A 23,007-nucleotide genomic window follows, 5' to 3' on the forward strand; every position below is an offset into this window, starting at 1 on the left:
CAGGGCAGCGCTGACTAACAGCACAGTGCTCAGCCAAAAAACCTTCCCTGGATAAATGGTGGGACCCACCATGAGCCACTGATCATGTGCTGGCAAATGTATTCCGTTTGTGTGTGTGTGTGTGTGTGTGTGTGTGTGTGTGTGTGTCTGAATAAATACGCAGGAATTTTTTTTGGCTGTGACTCCCCAGCCTTGTCAGTTCACATTTAGTAGACTAACAACAATTGCCAGCAAACACTTTGACCCTGAGTAGATGTTGATATGATGGCATGCACCGACACTGAAAACCAGCGTGAACGCAGCACCACGGTGAAAGCCGATATGCGCACAGTCCATAGCATCTGTATTGTTTTGTAGAAATGGGACGTAAATATCGTTCTGATACGCATCGGTTTAAAAGTATTTCCATAGCTGCTTTAATATGAATTCATAACATAAATTTTGTGAACATTTCTTTTATCCTTCGGCTTGATGTTGAACTTGGCTGCCACCTACATACCTGCACGTTGCCATCCATGAAATGTTTGCTGGGAATTCAGGCTTCAATTTTTTTTTTTTCTTTGTTCTGCTCCTTTTTAAACTGACCAGCAATTCGCAAAAGAAAGAAAGAAAGAAAGAGTGAAAGAGAGAGAGAGAAAAGAGCAAAGCTTCTACTGGACAACTCTGCAATCTAGAGGCTTTAAATAGTAGTGAGAAATAAAATAAAAAATGCCAGCTTCAATACCTAAAATTCATAAGAACATGATGTCAGTGAACTGCACACCGTGTGCACATGTTTATATCGGCCTAGCTGGCTGGTGACGCTTTACAGAAAAAGACACCAAAGGGACAACAGAGGTGAAGGTTAAAATGTTGGTGAGTCCGTGTTTCTTAGTGGGTGAAGAAGTGACCATGCCCAACATGAGAATTAAATTTTACAGTATAAATAGGGCCAATCAATAGAGAATGGGAATGGGAGTTTCGTCTCTAATGCAGCCACACTGTGCTTCACCGTGATGAGATGGGTGTATTTTTACATCAAAATTGTTGTGAATGTATTTTTAAGATTGTCACCAAGGTTAAGGCTGCCCTCTGCCAGGTTTTGCCCTGTCCTCTGTGGCAGCTATAATGTTTCCAGTGTGTCAGCCTGAGCTGGATACACTTAAGGTGGGTTTCCTCTCAAATTACGGCGTACTTTTGGTCCCAGGGTTTCCTCGGCCCACTGTTGTCTGTGTTTTCACCTTGGTCTAAAGACCCGTGAAGATTAGGCAAATTAGTCTGCTGAAGTATGACACAGTGGTGGAGCAGGCTGTTTAAACTAATTAAACCCTCGCTTGTTGGCAGATTACACCGGCCTCTGACACTTTTTACGTGTTTCTCTCCACAAACAGCTCTTCTGTTACAGTGTGTGTGTGTGTTTGTATGAGAGAAAGAGAGAGGAAGAGAGAGATAGTGGCACAGATAATGCTCAACAAGGCCTGGACTTCATTGTTCCAGCGGTTTTATGATTTCTTCTGATATGCTGATATGCTGAAGAACAATGAACAAAAAACAAACTGGTTCGCAGCTGCAGAAAAATGCTGGCTGAAATAAAACGGTGCGAACGCCACCAATCAGACATGTTCAAGCCCCATCGCCAAAGTTCCTGTACTTTTAGAAAGTACCACCCCCCAAACAGAGACTTTTTGGGGGGTGGAAAAAAAAAACACATCCCCGGAACTTAATTTAGACCCTGTTCCCGGCGGTGGAAACACCGACAGTTCCTCCCAAAAGTTCCTACTCCCTGGGGAAAGTTCCTGCGGTCAAAATGGGGCTTAAGAGGTGAACATGTGTGCTGGGTTACCTGCAGGCTGCAGCGTTGTGTGTGAGAGAACTGACAGCTAGTGTGAGGTGATGAGAACCACTGCACTGAGCCTGCTGGGAGGACACACATGTGCGTGCTTGCATGCACTCACACTTGAACGTACACTTAAACCCTCACACTTGCACACAGATAGGCACACACAAACGGATACATGCACATACCGGAGAAATACACGATTACACACACACACACACACACACACACACACACACAGATACACAGAAACCTAAGCACAGACCTTGGGAGAGCAGAGCAGAGACCAGTCACAGACCCTCTCTCCCATGCCCTTATCATAGAGCTTCCTCTCTCACATCTTTCGTCCCTGGCTTTAAAGCGTTACCTCATATCTTTACAGCCCTTTAACTGTCTCTGCTGGGTCTGGTTACCCACTGGCTGTGATTATCTTTGCTGTGTCAATGTGACTTTTATCATCCCGCGATGCCAGGATGAATTAAGTGACAAACCTGGACGCACAGACGTCAGATGTTGCTCTCATCTCTTATAAAACCTTAAAAAACTAGTTGTGGAGTGGAAGTGGCCGAGCTTGCTTTGCGCTCAGGATCATCTGAATACAATCTAGCCTCAGCGCTCATATGAGAAATGAAAACAGACGGAGAGCACAGGGAAGCAAGTGGGTTAAAGTAATCCAGACGTATTTTTAAATAAATACAGCCAAGGGAAACACATAAAAGGCACAATGATGTGATTACATAAAATCGAATCTTTATGGTCAGATCTCAAAAATCGCATTAACATGACAATTGTAACTTTAGGCAACGGTCTCATAGTACTAGAATTATGCTTGTCTGACTGTGCCCTATATAATGAAATAATCACGATGTGAGAGTTAAAATGGTTTTGGGAAAACCACCCACTCTCTGTCAGATTGGCGCCACTCGTAGCGAGCCTGATCTGGCATCCTCCGCTCTCCCCTCTGTTACTATATCAGACTCTCTTTGTTTGTGTCTGTCTCTCTCTCCCGCTCTGTCTGACTGCCTCTCCACTTCTATAATCCCCACAGGCCCGACGGCTTGTGTTTGTGTTTATCAGACCCCCCTCCTCCCGTATGGAAGATAAATATTAATGGCCCCTGTAGCTGCATTTGCCTTGGACCCCCTTCTTCCAACCGGAGCCATGTCCAGAGCACAGAGGAAAAACAGGACTGTCGGGAAGGAGCCGGGGCACAGCTCGGGTCAAATCCCCCGCCGTGGTCCTTATCCGCGAGTGTTTTCAGAGAGTAATTAAACTATACGACGTGTGTATAAAGCGGTTTGGGCAGGACATCCATCTCTGCTCCGCTCAGCACCTTAATCCCCACCCTCTTCCCTGCCCCCCTTCGCTGTACACCTACATCTTCCTGCCGCATGCAGAGTTTTATGTGCGCGCGCTGACGCACTGAGCGAAGCGGCTCCTCTCTCCCTTTCTCAGCCCTTTCCTCTCACTCGCCCACATCTGCACACACCCACATGTTGTAATAGACATTCTTCATTTTCTTCACTTTCACCAGCGGGTCATTAATAAAAATTACAGTGGTAAAAGAGTCCGAGCAGGCATAAATGGAATTACCGTAGGCAGTAGAGAAGAGACTAAGTGGCGCAGGCAAGTTCCACTCTCCCGCTCAGTGGCGCCCCCTGTTGGAGGAAGCATTTTTTTGAGGCTGCAATGAAGAATTTTAGAAGCTGCAGAATTGAGAACAGTGAAAAGCTCCTCCAGCAGCAACTTGATTCACACGGTCACTCTTTCTCTCTCTGTGTGTCATCTAAAGCCCATCGGTATGGGGCTGTATTCAAAACTACTCATTATTACAGTTACTATGATGCAGTCTCCCTCTCCACCACTGTCTCTTTCTCTGTTGTGCGGTTTGCATCCATCCGTCAAGCAAATCGTGAGAAAATTTTACACATATCGCAAAAAAAAAAAAAAAAAATGAAATAAAACAAAATGCAAATTATGTGTGATCCCATAAGTCGAGAAGCAGACAAATGGAAAAAAAAAAGACATCCAACCAGAAAAATGGAGTGCATCTGAATAATTGATCAATATCCTGCAAGTTATTATGTTTTCCTGCCAATTTGCTGGGTATAGTCCACATTGTCTCAAGATGCAAGCAAAGAAATGCACTAAGCACCGACTGATGCCATAACCACTGCGGGCGCCGCATAACTCACTTGGGAACGGCAGCACAGAAGACATTTGTGGGAGTTTGCAGTGGACAGATATTTTTTTTTTAGTCAGCCTTTTAGAATAAAGCACTGAATTTGAATATCTGAAGGGCAATGCTCAACTTAAACCTAGGATACGTAAATAATTACTATAGAATGGTGTGAAAAAGTGATAAAGAGCTATATCAGTAAACCTGACTTCATTAACACCTGAAATAAAGGTAGACAATTTTTTGATGTATTTGCATGCAGCATTTCTAATTTGATACATCAGAAGTGCCTCCGTCTGTAGAAGTCTCCTCTGTCCCTCAGGAGTTGAGGCTGCTTACTTTCACTATTGGTGTTATGCAACTGAACTTCATCATAGGCATTCACTGTGGTGCTATGACGCAGCGCTGCTGATGAGGCCAAGGGAACGCGTCACAGTTTCCCCCCGGACTGGACGACACAGCAACGCCACCTGAGAGCCGTCAGGAGAAAGCACATTCGCAGACACATCACACACACGCAAACACACACACTTTGAAATCGCTTTCCCTCGGTTGCTATTGTAAATAAATACGAGCCCCCGAGCGTGATGCCGTCCCTCACACAGACACGCCGACGCCCTCGTACGAAAGCAGCGTTCTGTCCCATAAACATACTCTCGCTTGCTCACACACACACACACACACACGCACGCACACAGTTATCGTTGTGATGGAGAGTGGAGGTTAGGTGGTGTGTTGTTGGAGCTCTGTGGTGTGTTTCAGCAGGTTTTCATTTGCCAGTTCTCTGGCTGCCGCTGCCCGGCCTTATTGAAAACATCCCCTGGAATTTCCTGACACTGCCACAGCCTAGACACCAGTTCATCCACACGGGTATAAACACACACACACACACACACACACACACAGATGTATATACACTAGAACGTCATTGTACAGTCTATGTGATGGAGAGAGGTCACACGTGTATATTTGTGTGTGCGTGTGTGTTTGCTTTCACAAAAGAGGTGACACAAGACATATGACCCCTTGAGATGTTTATCGCTGAAAACAGTAGTTACTGTAAAAATACACATATACCGCTGTTTGTTTTGAAGTCAGAGCCACTTTGGTCTGCTTGCACTGAGTTGATTTTGTGTGTGTGTGTGTGTGTGTGTGTCTGTGCAGGCCTATAATGGCCCTTTGTGAGAGCAGAGTGGACCCATGTGTTTTGCAGTTGCATGTGGTGTTGTGGTGTCGGCGTGATGACTGAGAAAGAGAAAAGAGAGAGACAGAGACTCACTCGTCCCTTCTTGCATGTAACTTTGTCTCCTCGGCTCTTCCTCTCCGACTGTGTATTTGCTTGTCTCAGCCCTTTTGCTTGTCTGTCTGTCTGTCTGTCTGTCTGTCTGTCTGTCTGTCTGTTTCCGCCTGCAGTCTCATCCGTCTTTACATGAGGCTGAGATCCCATTTTTCTACTTGCCTGTCTGCCTTAAAGGAACGGTTCACCCAAAACGACTGGAAAAAGATGTTTTATTACCGATCCGTAGTGCGGGCCAATCCATCCATCGGTGTGATTTGGCAAAGTTTTCATTTTGTCATGGTCTTGTCATGTCACGGCACTGGATGGGCTGGATGGGTATTGATTTGTGGAGCACGAAAACGTCAGAAAACAGGCCGTTCCAAAACCAATGACACAGATAGCCAACATAATCCACAGGCCTCAGGCACCAAGAGATTCTTTCCGAACTATTTCCTGCTGAAGGGCAGCGGCAAACTCTATCTGTCCGCCCTCAGTTCATATTTGTTGTGGACGATTTGCACGGTATTGGGGTGTTTGGAGACAGATTGGAAACCTCGCCAAATTACACTCAGAAGATGTCTTCTGTTTTTTTTTTGTTTTTTTTTTGTTTTTTGTATTTTGGGTGAATTGTTCCTTTAAGCTGCTCCTCAATCTGTCTATCTATCTGTCTTTTCTGTCTGTGTCTGTCTCCTTCACGATGCTGATGCCATCCCTCGCTGCTCTGTCTCCCTCATGCTGTCTTCTCCTCCTCATAGTGCAGGAACATTTTATGAAGTGAGACAGACTCTCTCTCTCTCTCTCTCTCTCTCTCTCTCTCTCTCCCTCCTTGTGTGTGTGTGTGTCTGTGTGTCTACTTCTCGCAGAGACAGAGGAGGGAAAGACAGATAGACAGAGACAGACAGAGAGCGATTATTAGTGCTTTCCCTTTGACAGTTTTGGGCTCAGCTAGCTCTCACATTTTGTTTTCACAGGTGTGTGTTTTGGCCTGGAAGGTAGTGTTGTTTGCTATAAGGTGCAGGCATATCGCCGCATAGTGTGTACTTCTTTGGTCCAACAGGGCGACCCCTGTCCTGCCCCATTGCCTGTCACCCCACAGGGTGAACATTCACTCCCTACACCCCTCAAGCACCACCCCTACACCTCCCTACCCATCACGCACACAAACACACACACACACCACCCCATGCCCCATCTCCCTCCCTGACGCTGACAATACACAGGCCTGACATGGAGGGGGCTAAGATACACCTCTTCTCTATATATCTATCTATCACACACCCACGTACGTACACACACACACAGACACACACAAGGAAACACTCACTCATAAGGCCTGCATGATATTAGCTGCCCACAACTCCAGACTAAAGAGGTGCGATATTAAAACTTAATCTCATCATCAGTCATGTGGCTATTAGCAGCGCAGCAGAGCCCTCACTGTGAATGCTTACTGACTGCTGTGTAAGTACTTCTTATCTTCAAAAAAAAAAAAAAAAAAAAAAAGTCAGATCTTTTTAGCGAATTGAGATTAATAAAGTGGATTTTGTCTTTCACACTCGCGCGTCTTTGAAAATGTGCGCTGGCTTTTAGGCGGCGTTCCCCGGTCCGGGGATCATGAGAAGTGCTTAACACATAAAAGCGCATGTGAACTTTCATTCAAGTCAAGAAAATGAAAAGCGTGCAAATGTTAGTTATGAGTTTTTCGCGTGACAGGCCACCGAAAGCGAGGCCAAACCGTCTGTGTTTAAATGAAGAACCATATGTTCAGTTCGCAATTTTTGAATGCCTAATGCACATCCAGTTGTACCACCATTCACTCGGAGTGTGATTATTAGACAGTGAATCACCTGCACAAAAAAATAAATAATAATAATAAAAATAAAAAATACTGTCTTTGACTGTCTAGCACACAACATTTGAGAATACTGGAAGTCATCCGTCATCTGAAAAAAGACTTCATGGTTATTTTTCCGCAGGATTCATTACTGGACCATTAAATTACCATTTGATAGACTCAAATGATTTACCATATTTTCTTATACTTGGGGTCTAGAGCTGACGTCTCCCTCACATAAACTAGTTAAGCAGTTGCAGAGATGAAATTGATGACTTTAGATGATGGATTATGGATTTCTTTGTATCTGTTTCCCCTGGGCTAGATAGCCTCCTTAACTGAGTGTAATAAAAGGAAAAATTATCTGTTGTGTCTGGCCATGTGAGCGTTTGTTCTCTTGAAAATATAAAGGCATGCAGCATTGAGGCTTAGCATGCATCAGCTGCCTTTTAGAGCAGCCTATCAGCTTACATCAACAAAGTGTTGGGTTTTTTTTTTTTTTTCTTTCCTATTTTTGTTATGTTTTGTAAATGCATTGTAAAAATGTATAAATGTAGCAGGATGAATGATATAATTGATGAAAGCAATTACAGATGATATGAAAACCTGCAATAAAATAGTAAAAAAAACAAAAAAAAAACAACAAAGTGTTGGTTAATTCCTACGCAACGTTGCTGTTTGTCCTGAGCACGGCTGGCTCTCATGCGGGGGCCCATGTAAGGCCTGCGCCGTCCTGCAGATGTCCAGGAATGCAACTTTTTGGATTAGCGTGCAAACGGCTTATGGCAACCGTTAGCTCCAGTTAGCGTAGCGCCGCTTGGCTTCCCGGCTCTAATTAGATCAGTACAGCTCATTAGCTCGTTCAAAGATTACATCCTTCATTAGCAACTGAAACAACATCTCGTAGTCTATTTAAAGCCAATAAGCGTAATGCTACATTTCCCTAAACACATGGACTGGAGTCCTGCTTTTTGATGTGTTGAGGGTTGACATGCACACGGCACAGCACAGGGCACAACCTCCACATGCAGCCACTTCAGTTGCTACAGTATAGCGTGTTTCATAGTTTTCCCCTAATATTTTGTAATCAGCTTGTAGGTGTAACATAATCTCCAATCAAGATGGCAAGAATGAAAACCAGCAGGGCTGTGAGGCCTGAGGAATGGGATTGAAAACAAGTGCCGTAATGCACTGCCGTCTGCCGTGACACACATGCACGCACACTCACAAACACACACAATCAGCCACACCTACTGTAAGTGTGTATTCGCATACCTACACACTTACTTTTATCCACCGGCTTGTGCCTGCTGGGCGGCATGTCTGCGAAAGCTCTGCCGCACAAACATAGTCCGCAAACACACCCACATGGTAAATATGCGCTCGGCTCACACACACAAACATGCTTCTGTGTGTTTATAGTGACACACACGCCCGCCCCTTGCAATTTGGAGTGCAAGGTCACTGATTAGTTTGTACTTGCGCTTGTAAGTTAAACAGCCCTACTTATTGACTGAACTGAGGGTAACTGGAACTAGATTGGGGTGTGAGTGCATGCGTGTGTGTGTGTGTGTGTGTGTGTGTGTGTGTGTGTGTGTGTGTGTGTTGAAGGATGGAGGGGAGGAAATAAACCGATGGATCAGAAATGAAATGAGAGAAAGACAGAGCTCCGCTGCCTCTGTTGTGTTTGTATTAGTGGGTGCTTATGTGTCTGGGCACATCTGTCGGCCTGTGTAGGTGTGCACGTGGCTCTATTGTGTGCGAGTGAGAGTGTGTGTGTGTGTGAGTGTGTGTGTGTGCGTGCTTGTGTCCGTAAGAAAGCAGCCTTTCTGCAGTAGTCTACCAGCTGCCCCTTATCCTCCTCTTTTCCTCCCTACAGAGAGAGAGAGGGGAAAGCCCACAGCTGACAGGAACAAAAACAAACCATGGGGGCAATTTTCACTAAATGTTTTAACGCTCCTCTCCCTCACTTTTCCTCACTCTCTCTCTCTCTCTGTTATTTCTTTGCCTTTCTCCAACCCCCTTCCACCCTTTGCTTTCTCTGGTTCTTCCTCTATTTCCCCTCTCTGTGTCCTCTTTTTTCCCTCTCCTTGCTCCTTCTCTTTCTCCCTCTGGCCACCAGGAGAGCTTTGCAGATTGCAGCGGCCGGCTCACGCAGTCTAAATATTTAAACATTAGAAAGCCTCAAACATTGAGCCACTGATGCTCTCCCTCCAGCCCTGAGACCCCCCCTGCACTGGATCCAACCCCCCCCCACCATCCACCCGCTCTAATCTCTCTACTTGACCAGAACCTCAACCAGAACCTGGATGCGGGTCGTCCCGTCAGCGGTCATCACTCAGAACACCTCAGCGGAGAGAGACACACAGAACTGCGTGCATGGGAAGTGAAATCATCACGGAGATGAGGAATGGAGGAATTGAGGGATGGAGGGAGGGTGCAGGTCGAGGGGAAAGACTCCAGATTCCCATTAATCCCCGCTACTCGAGAGAGAGCTGTGGGGTGGAATTTACCACTCTGCCTTTTTAGATTTACATGTCAGGCGAGAGTGGCGCTCCACGTTTCTGGAGGCCGCGGTTCAGCTATTTCTGCTGCGCAGTGGGTCGCATGTTTCTCCAGCTCCGCTCTGCTAATCCACGGGCTGCTGTGTGATTTATAGATGGATCTCGCTACAGTAAAAGTCTAAATAGACACCCAGGGCAACGTGCAGGGAAGCAGGGCTTATTAAAATCTTTGTTGCATTACTCACATGTCGAAGAAACTCAAAAAGAGTTGTAATGCTTTAGGGGAACACAACTGAGTCAGAAAGAAGGTTTACCACCTCTGTCTCCACACACACACACACACACACACACACACACACACACGCTGGAAGACATTTCCAAACAAATCCTGAAGAGGAATACACCCTGTACCTCACTGTCCACTGATTTTTTCTCTTTCCACTCTCTCTCTCTCTCCCTTCTCTGTTTTTTTCCACATCTCTTCATTTCTTGTTTCTTTCATCTGCTGTTCCAATGGCTGGGAGGCAACAGCTTGTGTTTGTTTGGATCGTACTGTAGCAACAGTTCTTTCCCTCTCATCCTCCCTTCCTCATCCCATTCTAGCTATCTATCTGTCCATCTATCTGTCTGCTATTCCTTCCTTCCCTTCACTCCCCCCATCTAACGATTTGTCTATCCATTCATATCCTCCACTCAGTTTTTTATTCCTCCGTGCCCTCGACAGTCGTGGCTGAAGACATGATGTTTCTGGGTTGTCCGTCCATCCGTCGTACATCCGTCTGTCCCATTTTCATAAACAGGAAAGCTTTGAGGGAATTTCCTCAACTTTGGTACATCCCTCCACTTGGACTCAAGGATGAACTGCTTAGATTTTGGTTGTCAGATGTCAAAGGTCAAGGTCACTGTGACCATACAAAAACATGTTTTTGACCATTCCGCAAGAATTAATGCACTACTTATGATAAAGTTTCACACACAATGTCCAATAGGATAAAATGGTGACGTTAGGACATTTTATATCCACATTAAAGGTTAAAGGTCAAAGGTCAGCCTCGCTGTGTCATCATAATGTTCTGCAAAAACACTTTCCAGGCCATTATTCAACGCCATCACTCAGTATTTTAACTGGATAACGAACAGGACAGGGGGCCTCCTGTTCCTCTGGTCCTCCACCACAAGCTCACTGTTTTTGCTGATATTGAGCTTCAGGTGAATATTGTTGTTCCATGTGGAGCTCACTATCAGCCCACTGTACTTCTCTGTAAAAAGAGTAAGTGAAGACAGCATGTTTCTCACTGGAAATTATTCACTGATCACTTACATTTCACCAAAAAAAAAAAAAAAAAAAAAACACTTAAGGCCTTTTGCTGAATTCCTTCAAGGACCTCACTAGAAATGTTATAAGAGTCTGAGCAGACATGGATGTAAACTGCAACTTGCCAGGTTTGCGGAAGCATACAACCACAAGGTGGTAATTCCAGTTTTCCCTTATTTTGTGAAATGTTCCCCAAGGTGGTCTGCTATGGGATGTTTTTTAAACCACTAGCTGCATATCAGCTGATCCATCGCTTACATGGTGCAACTGCATCCGCTTTTGTCTGCATAAACCTGAAAAATAACCCGATTCCATGCCTGCATGTTTTCTTCATTTTGGATCGTTCTCTCACTTGCAATTTGGGTCACTGTTGCTCTTGGTCTCTCTTCCTCCCCTCTCCTTTCCTGTGCTGTTCCACCTGCTTCTCTTCACTGTGTGCGGGAAATGTTGACAGGTTGTATGGAGGGATGTAAAGAGGGATGGATGGATGTTGGGCAGACAGACAGATGGAGGTGGAGAGATGGAGAGGTAGGGAGATGGAAAGGGGAGGGGGGGTTGTAGTTTTGGTGTGAGTAATGAGGTGCTGACATGACTGGAGTTGGGCCCATGCAGCCAGAGCCTGGGTGGCGACCAGGGAGACATGCTGCAACACCTCTCTCCCTCTCTATCATGCACACACACACACACACACACACACACACACACACACACATACACACGTACACATGCACACATGCGCCCACGCCGATGCACACATTTACACAGAAAAGGAAAAAGAGGTAGAATGACAGATAGGAAGACAAACAGATGGTGGAAGAGAGACAGACATTGATGGAGAGAGACAACCAGAGCCGCTTTAACGGCGCATGACTAAAAATGCATGACAGGAAAGCCAGACAGATAAATAGAGAGGACTGAGACAAGAGGCGGTTACAGTAAACACAGGCAGACAGAAGGAGAAGTGGCGTACATTAGGTCGCTACTGTAAGTAGAAGTCAAGATGGAGAGGTTATTAAACAGAAGAGTAACTGGGTCATTAACTCTGCTGTTAGGAGCCGCAGGAGGGGGAACACCCTGCAAGGTAGTGTACACACTGTACAAAGTCATGCTAGCTCCTATCAGTTAAATCACTATTGGGATTTTCTTTTATCAAACAAAATATTTATTGTTCCACTGGAGAGACATCAGAGGTTATGAGTGGACTTTAACATGAAGTGCATTGCTTCTGGGCACCCAGAGTAACTTCATTCACTGTTTAAAGCTATACTAGGGGAATACATATGTAAATAAAAGTTTTGTTATGTTCAATCTAATGCCCAACAAGTTAACACAATTGTGATTAAGCCTGTCAGCCTTCCTGCATTTTGTGCTATCACAGACAGTGCAAAGCTGGTCGTTGGCATCATTCCCGCACGGTTGACCTGACACATTTTACATCATCTACTCTTCACAGTTTCAACTGGAACTGTAAAATTACAATGATAGCAAGGCTAATCTGATGATTCCATACGCTCTCAAAGTTTTTTTTTGCTTCCTGTTTTTCTTTGCATGCAAAGATTGAAAAGTGTTAACTGCAAGTGCATCTTTCAAGCAGTGGCTTGTAAGTGGCTGTAAAGTATTTCCATGATTACTTTTGCACTGCCCAGAAATCACTCAGAAAGTCTATAACATTCTTTTCCCTCAAATTCCATGTTGATGAAAGTGAAGTCTTGAGCACAAAGTTCACAAAATGTGAAATTTGAGCTTAAAGTTGCACTCTTTCCTTTACCTATTAAGCCATGCTGGCCATCACTGTTCAGCCTAATAACTGAACCTTACTCCTCTGTTTGCTCCAAACTGTTGTTACTGCTGGAAACATAAACTTTACCACTTCGGGTGCGCCAGCGGTTTTCTCCTGGGAAACATATCTGACAAAAGCTTTTAAGGTCTGGGAATTGGTTTAATCAGCAGCAGAGATATTTCAGATGAATACTATGAGTAAATGAAAGCATTTCATCAGCGGCAGCTACATGTTTTACAGTGTGCTCCTTGGCCTGCGCAGGGGCGGCATGCGGCGGGTTCAGGAAGGAGCGATTAGGAGCCAGGACTTCTCATTACGCCTCAGCTAATGGAGCTGTTTGTTGGGCCTGGCTTCTGCTTTAGACATCTTCCCAGCACCGCTCTGTTTACTGTCTGGATACACTGTAAACAAACACACCGGCCCAACGTCCCACACACATCCATGGCTATGGGAAGGATCGTTTTCTCCGTAATCATACGCACATGCATGGATGAACCACACACACACAGATGTACGGAGAAACTATACACACATCACCACTGTCGGATGAAATACTTGTATCCCTTAAAGGGCAGCCTTGTTCTCAGCTTCATGACCACGCATTTTCCACTTCATCCTACGGCACTTCCTAAAGTCAAGGCCATACAAATATTATATGTTTGTATGCGTGTGTTTGTCTGTGTGTAGCTTACTCATGCATGTTTGTATGTGTGTTTTGGTCGTGTTTGCATTGCCGATGTGTTTGTTTGCATATACAGTAGGTGCGGTCGTTTGCTTGTAGGCTTGTTTAAGGAGTGGGTGCATGTTTACTGGGTGCTGTTTACAGGATCCTCGAAACAACAAATGGACTACACCATGCAAAGCATACTTAGTCAAATGAATGTTTAAAGAATGTAAAATTTAGAGCAGGTGGGTCCCGGCCGCTGTAGGAAAACAATGCGGTCGTCTGGCGGCTGTAAGGGGAGATGACAATCTCATCACACAAACACACACCGCAGACTGGCAGGCTGTGGTGAGCAGTGTGTGTGTGTGTGTGTTATGCATGACAGCAGAGCAGAGGAAATCAAGGCAGCACATCAAACAGTCAGCTTGACCTCGCACACCAGGAACACACAGGAGGTGTTCTTCTCTGCCCCGGCCTTTACAGCCTCATAACTGAAATTAATGAAATAGCTGCTTGACACAGATATGAGGGTGGTTGAATCTGTCAGCACCCACGCACCGAATGAGATGACTGCGGGCCCGGCTGTCCGCTCAGGAGAGAAGGATGAAAGGAAAGAGAGAAGAATGTGGAGAGAAGAGGGAGAGGGAGAGGTAGAGAAAATAAATGGTGAAGAGAGGAAAAGAATGGGTCACTAAATGGAGATTTTTTTTTTTGGCACAGAGCCCTCCAGCCGCTCATACACAGACACAAGGATGAGTGGAATGACTGTTGTTGCGATAACCGACTAGGATTTGATGGAATTCTGTTTCAGCAAAAATATTTTTTTGGAATCAGCAATTTTACTTTTCCTCAAGTGTGTTTAGACTTCAGTGTTTTTATAGGGCCTCCATAGGCATTTTATAGGAGACTAGACAGAAGTGATGGGACCAAATGTGGAGCCATTCAAAGGTCAACCAGCTGAGAGGGGAAGACATCCGCTGTTTTTTATCTTTATTTTTTAAATAATCTAGCTTGATTTGTGTCTTTTCACCGTTTTAAAATTGCTAGGAAAAGGTCACATCTAACACTCTGCAGTGTGCATGTTATTGTACATGAGCTTCTTTCCAACTTTTAGTTAAACAGATTTTTCCAACAGTAATTTTGCTTCCACTGAACCGAAACTCAAAGCAATACTTCTGCTTCAGTAGCTCCAGTTGCTATAGCCAATCCCGACCTGTCCCGAATGCAATCACCCCTGATCCTAATTATTTCATTTTTACCACGACAGAGCAAATAAGCCTAGATCTACAAGAGGGAGATGATACCAACAAAACAGTTGGAGTTGTGAATGAAAGCATTTTACATCTAAATTAAAAAAAAAAAAAAAAATATATATATATATATATATATATATATATATATATATATATATATATATATATATATATATATATATCTGTTGACAACTTTACAGATTTAAAATAACATTTAGATGATTATAATATAACAGACGTGCATTGCTTTATTTTCCCATCCCGTCCTGATCCCATTACAATGGAACACAGAAATCCACTGAAGAAATCTCCATCTTAACAAGTAATTTTGTCTCATTTTCAGTGTTAAAATCTTGTTTTTCTAGAATCCAGGTTAAAAAAAAAAATCTGCCAGTGGAGTTTCATTTATTTCAGGATTTTTTTTCTGGGAACATGTGTACATCTGTTGAAACAAGGCAAAATATGGCAGATCAGCCCACTAAGATCATGAAATCGACACTTGATTCAAGAAAATTGTGGAAACATTGATTGATTGATTAGCATTGGAAACAAGAAGGATTCTCTCATCCCACAGGTAGATTTTTTCTTTCTTTCTTTTCTTTCTTTCTTTTTTTTTTTTTTTTTTTTTTTACCTTTTTTAAAGAAAAAACAGGATTTTAACACTGAACATGAGACTAAGTGACTTGTTAAGATGGAGACTTTTGCAGTGAGCTGTTCTGCAGGAATCCCTTGGGATCTGTGGGACTCCGATGTCAGCCTCTATATGTGCGTACGCTTTACCTTTTCACTTCCTTTTTTTTTTACTTTTACCATTTCTTTTACCTTTTCATTGCCCTTCATCTCAACCTTTTCTTTCTCCTTTACGTTTATCTTTTCCTTATTCTTCACCTTTTCCTTTTCCTTTACCTCAGCCTACCCCAGCACCGACCCTAATCCTGCACCCAAATCCTAACTTTACAAAAGCTGTTCTAGGAAGGAAGATCAGCAAAATGTGTTCCTCATAAGTAGAGCAATACGAGAGCACACACACAAACACATACGCCCACCTTTACCCAGACAAAAACTCACGCTTTCTCCTCTGTGTAATCTGCCTGTCTGATCTGGCCGGCACTCTGTGGTTAGTAGCCTCTCTCCTCACTCCACAGTCAATCCCAGCGCCGCCTTTGAACTCAGCGGCCAAGAAAGTGTAACCCAGCATGCCGCTTTTTTCTCCTTTCAGGAATGATCAGAAACATTATAATGATAAAATTGGCAGGGGGTGAGGGGCGGAGTGGGAGGGGGGTGGATGCCTGACAAAAAGCGAGCAAAAAGAGGCACCAATATTGTCAACGTGTTGTTAATAAGCCGCGGGAGAGCTGAGGTGTGTGTGCGCATGAATTCCTCCGTGTGTGCATGTAAAAATTCTTGTGCGTGTGTGTGAGTGTTTATGCGTGTACATGCATATGTGGGTACGTGAATTCTTATGTGTGTGTGTGTGTGTGTGTGTGTGTGTAGTAGAGGTGATGTCAGGCTACATTACAGCTTATTGCTGGGTTGAGTGACGCCCAGGATTATCGGCTGATGGGAGAAATAAAGAAAAAAAAAGCTTTCATCAGCGTGAGGCCGGGGCCCACTTGTTTGATGTCAGACTGAAGGAATCATATACAAGGAGAAGGAAAGTGGGGGTGGGATGGGGCTTGGGGGGGGGGCAGGAGGTTGAGTGCCGACAATATGGGGTTATTACCCAGCAACAAGTGCAGCCAGTAGATCAAGGGTGAGCTCGCGTTTGAACAGCGCCTGCTGTCTCTCAGAGCCGCCGCAAGCGCCCTCAGGTCTTTGTTTCACACCCCTACCCGCTGCAGCTCTGCAAGGTCCACCATCTGGGAAAGTATCCGCAGACAAAATATCTTCCTTGGGGGTATCCAGTGAGTGGATGGCAATTTCTGGTGATGAAGACTCACAGAATACAGAATACAAATGTTTTGAGGTTTTGTTTTTTTTTTTTTTTTTTTGGGGGGGGGGGGGGGGGGGGGGGGGGGCATTATTTAACATACACTTCATATATCTTGCAACCCGCTGTGCATTTGGTCATAAGTGCAAAGTTTGTCATTTTTTAATAATATATCATCATGTAATCATGTGTATTGCGGAGTAAAATGGACACATTTGCAGATGAGACTGTCTCTATACTTTGCTACTGAGAAAGGCTGCACCTGTCCTGGTTGACCTTGCTAATAAAGTCTGTTCAAAACAGAGTTATTACACTATAAACTACACATCCTCAAGTTGCACTCACATAAACACAAAAGTACACATAGATTAGGGTTACCTCAAAAATAATGCATTCCTGTGTTACTGTGAACCTACTGTGACATCTGAATATTCACATCATCCCATGCCACTTTTCTTTCAGATTTCAACCCTTTAGTAAATAACATGTTTGCACATCTTGTTTCCATGGAGTGACAACATGAACCAACTTTTTAACTGTTTACACAAAAACTTCTTTTGCTTCCCTTGACTCTGTCATGACCTCTGGCCTTTCGTCCACTGCTAGGTCACTTCCTGGGGAACCACAGCGTGCTGGACATTTTGAGACAGGAGGGCTACACGATTGTGCACACACCGTCCGATCATCAGGAGCCAGTCACAGAGTGAGTCAAATGACATAACAGTCCTGTGAAAAAAAGGGAGATAGAGACAATGATTTCAAGGTTATGGATACTTTTACTTTTTTGGAGGCTAAATCGGCAACATGTACTCCTTCAAGTGATTACATTGGCTCATTGAGTACTGCAGACCGCAGACTTTGAACAGGTATTTATAATCTCTATGAGATTGCAGTGACAGATTACATTTTGAAAGTGCAATTCCCAGCCTGCGAACTTGACAGGATGATGCATGGAAAACAGCAGGAGGGTGTGATTATGTGCCAACACTGCCTCAGTAACTTTATGGTAATATGGACTGTGAAACAGACCATTTGTGCATCCTTACTTGTTGGCAGGCATGCAGACACTGTCCAACCGGACATATATCATCCAGTCCCTCAGACACACATACACACACACACACACACACACACACACACACAATGGACATGCATGCATGCAGAGATAGAGAATCTACCTCCCACAGCTTTACCAGTCCACATCCGTCTTATTCTCTCTGGAGTCAAGCCATTTAACCTCAGTGGATTTATTGGAGTGTAGTGCAGATATTCTCCAACCCGTTACAAATAAAGCACAGCTATGCAGGAATCCTTTGATACCTCCCTCCTTCCATCCATCTCTCTCTCTCTCTCTCTCTCTCTCCATCACCCCCTCTCTCTCTGCCCTGCCCATTCTCAGCAGTCACTGGCACTATTGTACACACACACGCATACACACACACACACACACACACACACACACACGCACACACACACACACGCACGCACGCACGCACCTACATGTGGGGTAAGAGGAATGATGCATTGTGCCAAGGAAGGAAGCAGGGTTGTACACACTTCACATATACATGCATACACACCTCGCACAGAGGCTTGGCTTCTGTCCTACAGCAGCTTTACACCCCCTACCATCTATTGCATACGTGTGTGTGTGTGTTTGTGTGTGTGTGTGATTGTGTATGTGTGTGTTTGAGTGTGGGTGGGAGGTGGTGATGTTGGTTGGGTTTGTAGTGTGTGCATATTTGTGAGTTCCGGTGCACATGTTTTTATATGTGTGTATGGATATGTGTATGTGCACTGGATGTTTTTGCATATGTGGACTGTCTGTGTGTGTGTGTGTGTGTGTGTGTGTGTGTGTGTGTGTGTGTGTGTGTGTGTGTGTGTGTTTACACCCCCATTCCTTGGCATAAGCACAGCTCCCCTCTCACCTAGGGGGTTGATCCAAGAGCTGTGCAGGTTGGGCTCGTAAAATGCTAACAACAGCCACTTGAACCGGGGTGAAAATGGAAAAACAAGGCACAACAAGGGAAATCTCATTTAAAAAAAAGCCTACAGTAAAAACATCTCCATCTATTCAGCCATTGCTTTTACAAACTTCCCACTGCAAATTATAGTTGTAAACGTAGCCTTGCGCCCTCCCCGCTGCCCTGTTTGCAGAGCTGTGGGCTTCAGGCAGTGGTTCTGGTTTAAAAGCCGACAAGTGGACTGACTTGCTGCGGTCAGAAAACACACGTCCGCTGCACACACAACCACATGCACACGCGCTCCCTCGCAAACGCACGCTTTCGGCTCCCTGATAGGAGGTGACGTGACAGGCGAGCAAAAACACCACAAAATGGCTGAATGAGAGGTGTTTATGAAAGCTGTTAGCCTCAGACCTGGAGTGTTTCGAAAAGACTGGCAAAAGGTCTAACGGCGTGATTACATGACTGACAGCCAGAGCAGACTGGAGCTGGGTTTGGCTGTATGGTAGCTTGACCGCAGCCTGGAACTATCATCAGTCTGACCAAGCCATCAAGACCTGGACGGGAGTTTTTTTTTAAACTCATGAGGGTAAAAGTGTGGCTCGTCAAATTCAAAATGACCCGAAAGGCCAACTTAATTATAAGTCAACAACAGTGGTGGAAATCAGACCAGAGAGCTGACACGATATTCACATAATACTCAGGCCGAAATCCAGTAATATTATGACTCCTCGTATTTTGTGGTATGCTAAGTGTTTTGATTTGATACTTTGATATGTTGTGCCTTACCGTCCTGCTTGTTTTCAGCAGTATAAAATGATATTCTTTCAGGTGATAAAATGAATTTAAAAGCCATAAATCAATTCCGGTATGGAATTCAAGACCATTCTGACTTTCCAGGACTATTTCTGTGGCTGTTTTTGTTCATTGTGAGTCAAGAGTATAACTTCATTATATGACCATTACTCAGTAGCTTTAAATGATGAATAAAAATGTCAACACTACACATTAACTTATTAATATAGCATAGAGGGAAAACATTGTGATACACTGAATATATCTAGAAAATTTTTGGGATACTTTTTTTCATAAAGTATGCTGATGTGGTAAAAGCCGTTATTCCTTATTAATTTCCCTTATTTTGTCTTCTTGTGAAAATGTAGATAAAGAAAAGCAGAAAACTTTAAGAGTCGTAAGATTTGAGACGATCAGGATGTGGATTGTGAAAAAGAGCCTGAAACTTTATATCAGGGTTAGGGTTAAGATGCCTGATGTAACTGTTTGGCACATTCTGCACATGCAAAGATTAAAGCCAGAACGGTACATTGTGGCATGCATTGTATGGTTTGTTTCAATGTGACACCCTGCAGGGAAGTGTATTACACTAGGATGAAGTTTCCGATATCCCACCCTGAAACAAGCAGTCGCATACAAGTTGCATACTGATGCAAAAAGAACAAGGGAGGAGGAGAAAGTATGAGTAATGGATGAAAGGAAGAGGAGCATGACATAAGACATGGAGGGGGGAGTTGGTAATTCTGGGTGGTCTGCTTTGGGCAGATGTCATTTTTTTTTTTTTGACAGAGCAGAATGGCCACAAGAGTTACAACTTCCCCTGCAGTTGCCTGCTGGGTATTTCTGCCACTCAGTAAATTGTTTACAAGGCCAGGGGTCTTGAGCAGTATTCATGTCCTTGTTTGAAGTCCCAGGCTGATTCTAAGCAGGGAGCATTACAGTGGTCAGAAACCACCAACGGCAACATTCACTGGCAGACAGTGTGGAAACTTCTTGCAAGAAAACATATTATTTTATCAACTCTGAATCATTTCTGACATCTCAGAGTTAAAGAGTGAACAATGAACTTATATCTCTCTTGCCTTTACTCGATGAGTACACATTGATTTAGTTAAGAAGAGTAAATCCAGTATCCCTCTCCCTATCCTGTCTTTTCCCTGTCTGCTTTTCTTGCTCCAGGGGTCCACCAGAGGGACTTGAGCCCACAGCAGAGCCCAGTGAGCACAGTCATGAGGTGGGCACGGTGTCTCCTGCCTCCTGGGTGACCAGTCCACCAGAGGGGGAGGTGGAGCTGGAAGAGCCGGACAGCCTCCCTGGCCTGGGGGAGGAGGAGCTGCCCCACATGCTGCTGCCTGACAGCTTGAGCCAGCTCGAGGAGTTTGGGAGACACAAGCGGCCTCGGAAAGCCCACCGCAGTCACGGGAGACCCCGCCTCTTCAGTGACCTGTGGGTTCGCATCGGGGACGGGTGAGATATCTGTCATGAACACTTAACTAGACAGATGTTCAGCTGAATAAATATTAACTTGAGAGATACTCACAGGTTTCAGTGATGTTTAACTCCACAGAGATGTAACTGCAGACACATTCAAACTGCAGACACATTCAGCTTCAACTGTGCAGATTGTGAACTAAAGATGCAGCTTTAGAGATACTCAAGTCATGGTAAAAATGATAGTGTAACACCAAAAATGAAGTGTAACACCATCACAGAAAGATTTCATCTGAAACACTTACCAAAGATATGGAAACACTTGTACAAAGCAGTGACAAAAATATGCCACGGAATTTGTTTTATGTTATATTTGTGGTGTATCATCTGTTTAAAATAGACATTGCAACTTGACACACCCCCCGCGACCCTAGTGAGGATAAGCGGTTTAGAAGATGAATGAATGAATGATGAACTTGACACACACGGCAAAATTAGATACAACCTGTGGTGCTGATGTATGCAAACTATATTAAATTGACACTGGGATTTTTGCATTATTGGCAGCCACACAAGCCATAAAAAGCAACAATTTGAATTGTGTGGAACTCAAAACAGAGAAATTATGTAACATGATGCCAGTAAACAGCACACATGCTTTGCATCAACAATACCAAAGGGACGAGAGAAGCAAAACATCTGATGATGGTGGCTTTGACTTTTTTTGGATGGCCCAGCCGCTGATGTTTAAGAGACAAATTGGCTCTTAAGAGACTATTTGTATTTCAATTGTAAGATTTCACCAAAGGGAGAAATACATAAGTATATAGAAGTGACAGGAAGAGACCAACACCTTAATATCCTTTGGGCAAATATAGTGTCTCAATCTGTTGACACTCTACTTCATAATTTAGGCTGATCTTGTCCAGTGCAGCTTTTAGAGATAAGCCCAGACAGAAATCAAGTGCAGTATAATTTCTGGTGTCTTTCCCTTCCTCAGCACCACCCCACCACCCAGTGTGAGGATAATCAACGGCTACGTGACAGTGGAGCCTCCGCTGACCCGTGAAGAGCAGCGCAGACGGACAGAGCTCTCCCCCACGGTGCAGCAGCCCAGTTCAGCCTCCACCACCCAGCCAAGTCCCAGCTCAGCCCAGCCTTTAATGCACAGCACACTTACGCTCTCCTGTATTGTAGCCTGGCTGCTCTCACACATGCTGTTCACCTCCTGACCACACGGGGGAGCTCTCATATGGACAAACACCCAGACACTACTGTCTCCATACTAGGGATGTAGGGTGTACCTGCAGAAGACACCCGTGGACTGACCTACAGTACATGCAAAGAGATGGAGGTGACCGAGAAAAGCTGGTGTTTCAGTCAGGACAACGTGCCTTGAGGCAGTCCCACAAGCAGCCTCCAGTACAGGGAGGGGTCAGCTCCAGCTTTCAGAAACGCCAAGTCTTAACCTGCCAAGTCTCAAAATGTGTGAAATAAGCTCTCAGCCATGACCCAGGCAATGAACGGACTGTTAAGACAAAGTAATGTGCTAGACTCCAGAGGGAAGAGTCTTAAAACCTCATGAAAGTATTATAGAATAACAAAACCATAGCACAATTAAGGCCTGTATTCAAGAGTGTATGTGGTGGCACCTTCTGCCTGCGAAGAATTGTAATACTGTATATAAAAAAATAAAAATAATAATATTGACATTAATGATGAGAATAGACATACTAATAACTATAACAGATATAATGCATACAGTGAGACTGTGCTGCGTGGGAGGAGGTGGAGCACTCTGTTGCCAGTTTTGTAAATTGTGCATTTTGTTCATAAAGAAATATTGTATATTTATTATTTCTGGAAAAGAAAAGAGTATATTTTCTTGCTTTGAGGATAATTGAAAAATAAACATTTGAAAAGTGTTGAATTTTGTTGTGATTTCCTTGGTCAATAAGGTTTTTTCAACGGAGCTGTTTATGTAGGCACCTTGGAACTCGCCCAATCTGGAAAGCTGGGCTGAACTGAAGAGAACAAAACAGAATTGAGTAGAGTACAGTGCAATACAATGCAATGCAATACAATATCATCCAATTAATTTCTAGTAGCCTCAAGGGCATTTTGTGCTTCACATACAGAGAGCCTGCAGTATAGAAAGACAGACTCAATACAACTAAAATAGCCTATGCCTGTTTGTTTTCTATGTATGCATTACATGCGTTTATATGATGAATTCTATGATGTTATTGACGTTTTCAGTGTA

The 23,007-nt window shown here is 44.1% G+C and overlaps 1 protein-coding gene across 1 annotated transcript in view; it reads left to right on the forward strand.

Moving 5' to 3' along the window:
* Nucleotides 1-22,532, forward strand: part of trabd2b (TraB domain containing 2B) — a 75,501-nt gene extending 52,969 nt beyond the window's left edge. The window contains exons 5-7 of the mRNA XM_030048870.1: nt 17,161-17,257; nt 20,493-20,780; nt 21,745-22,532. Of these exons, the coding sequence (XP_029904730.1) occupies nt 17,161-17,257; nt 20,493-20,780; nt 21,745-21,976 (617 nt within the window). The 3' untranslated portion in view covers nt 21,977-22,532. The remainder of the gene's footprint in view (nt 1-17,160; nt 17,258-20,492; nt 20,781-21,744) is intronic.
* Nucleotides 22,533-23,007: the final 475 nt, after the last annotated feature.

Source organism: Myripristis murdjan, chromosome 4 (genome assembly GCF_902150065.1).
Source record: "Myripristis murdjan chromosome 4, fMyrMur1.1, whole genome shotgun sequence".
Lineage (NCBI taxonomy): Eukaryota > Metazoa > Chordata > Actinopteri > Holocentriformes > Holocentridae > Myripristis > Myripristis murdjan.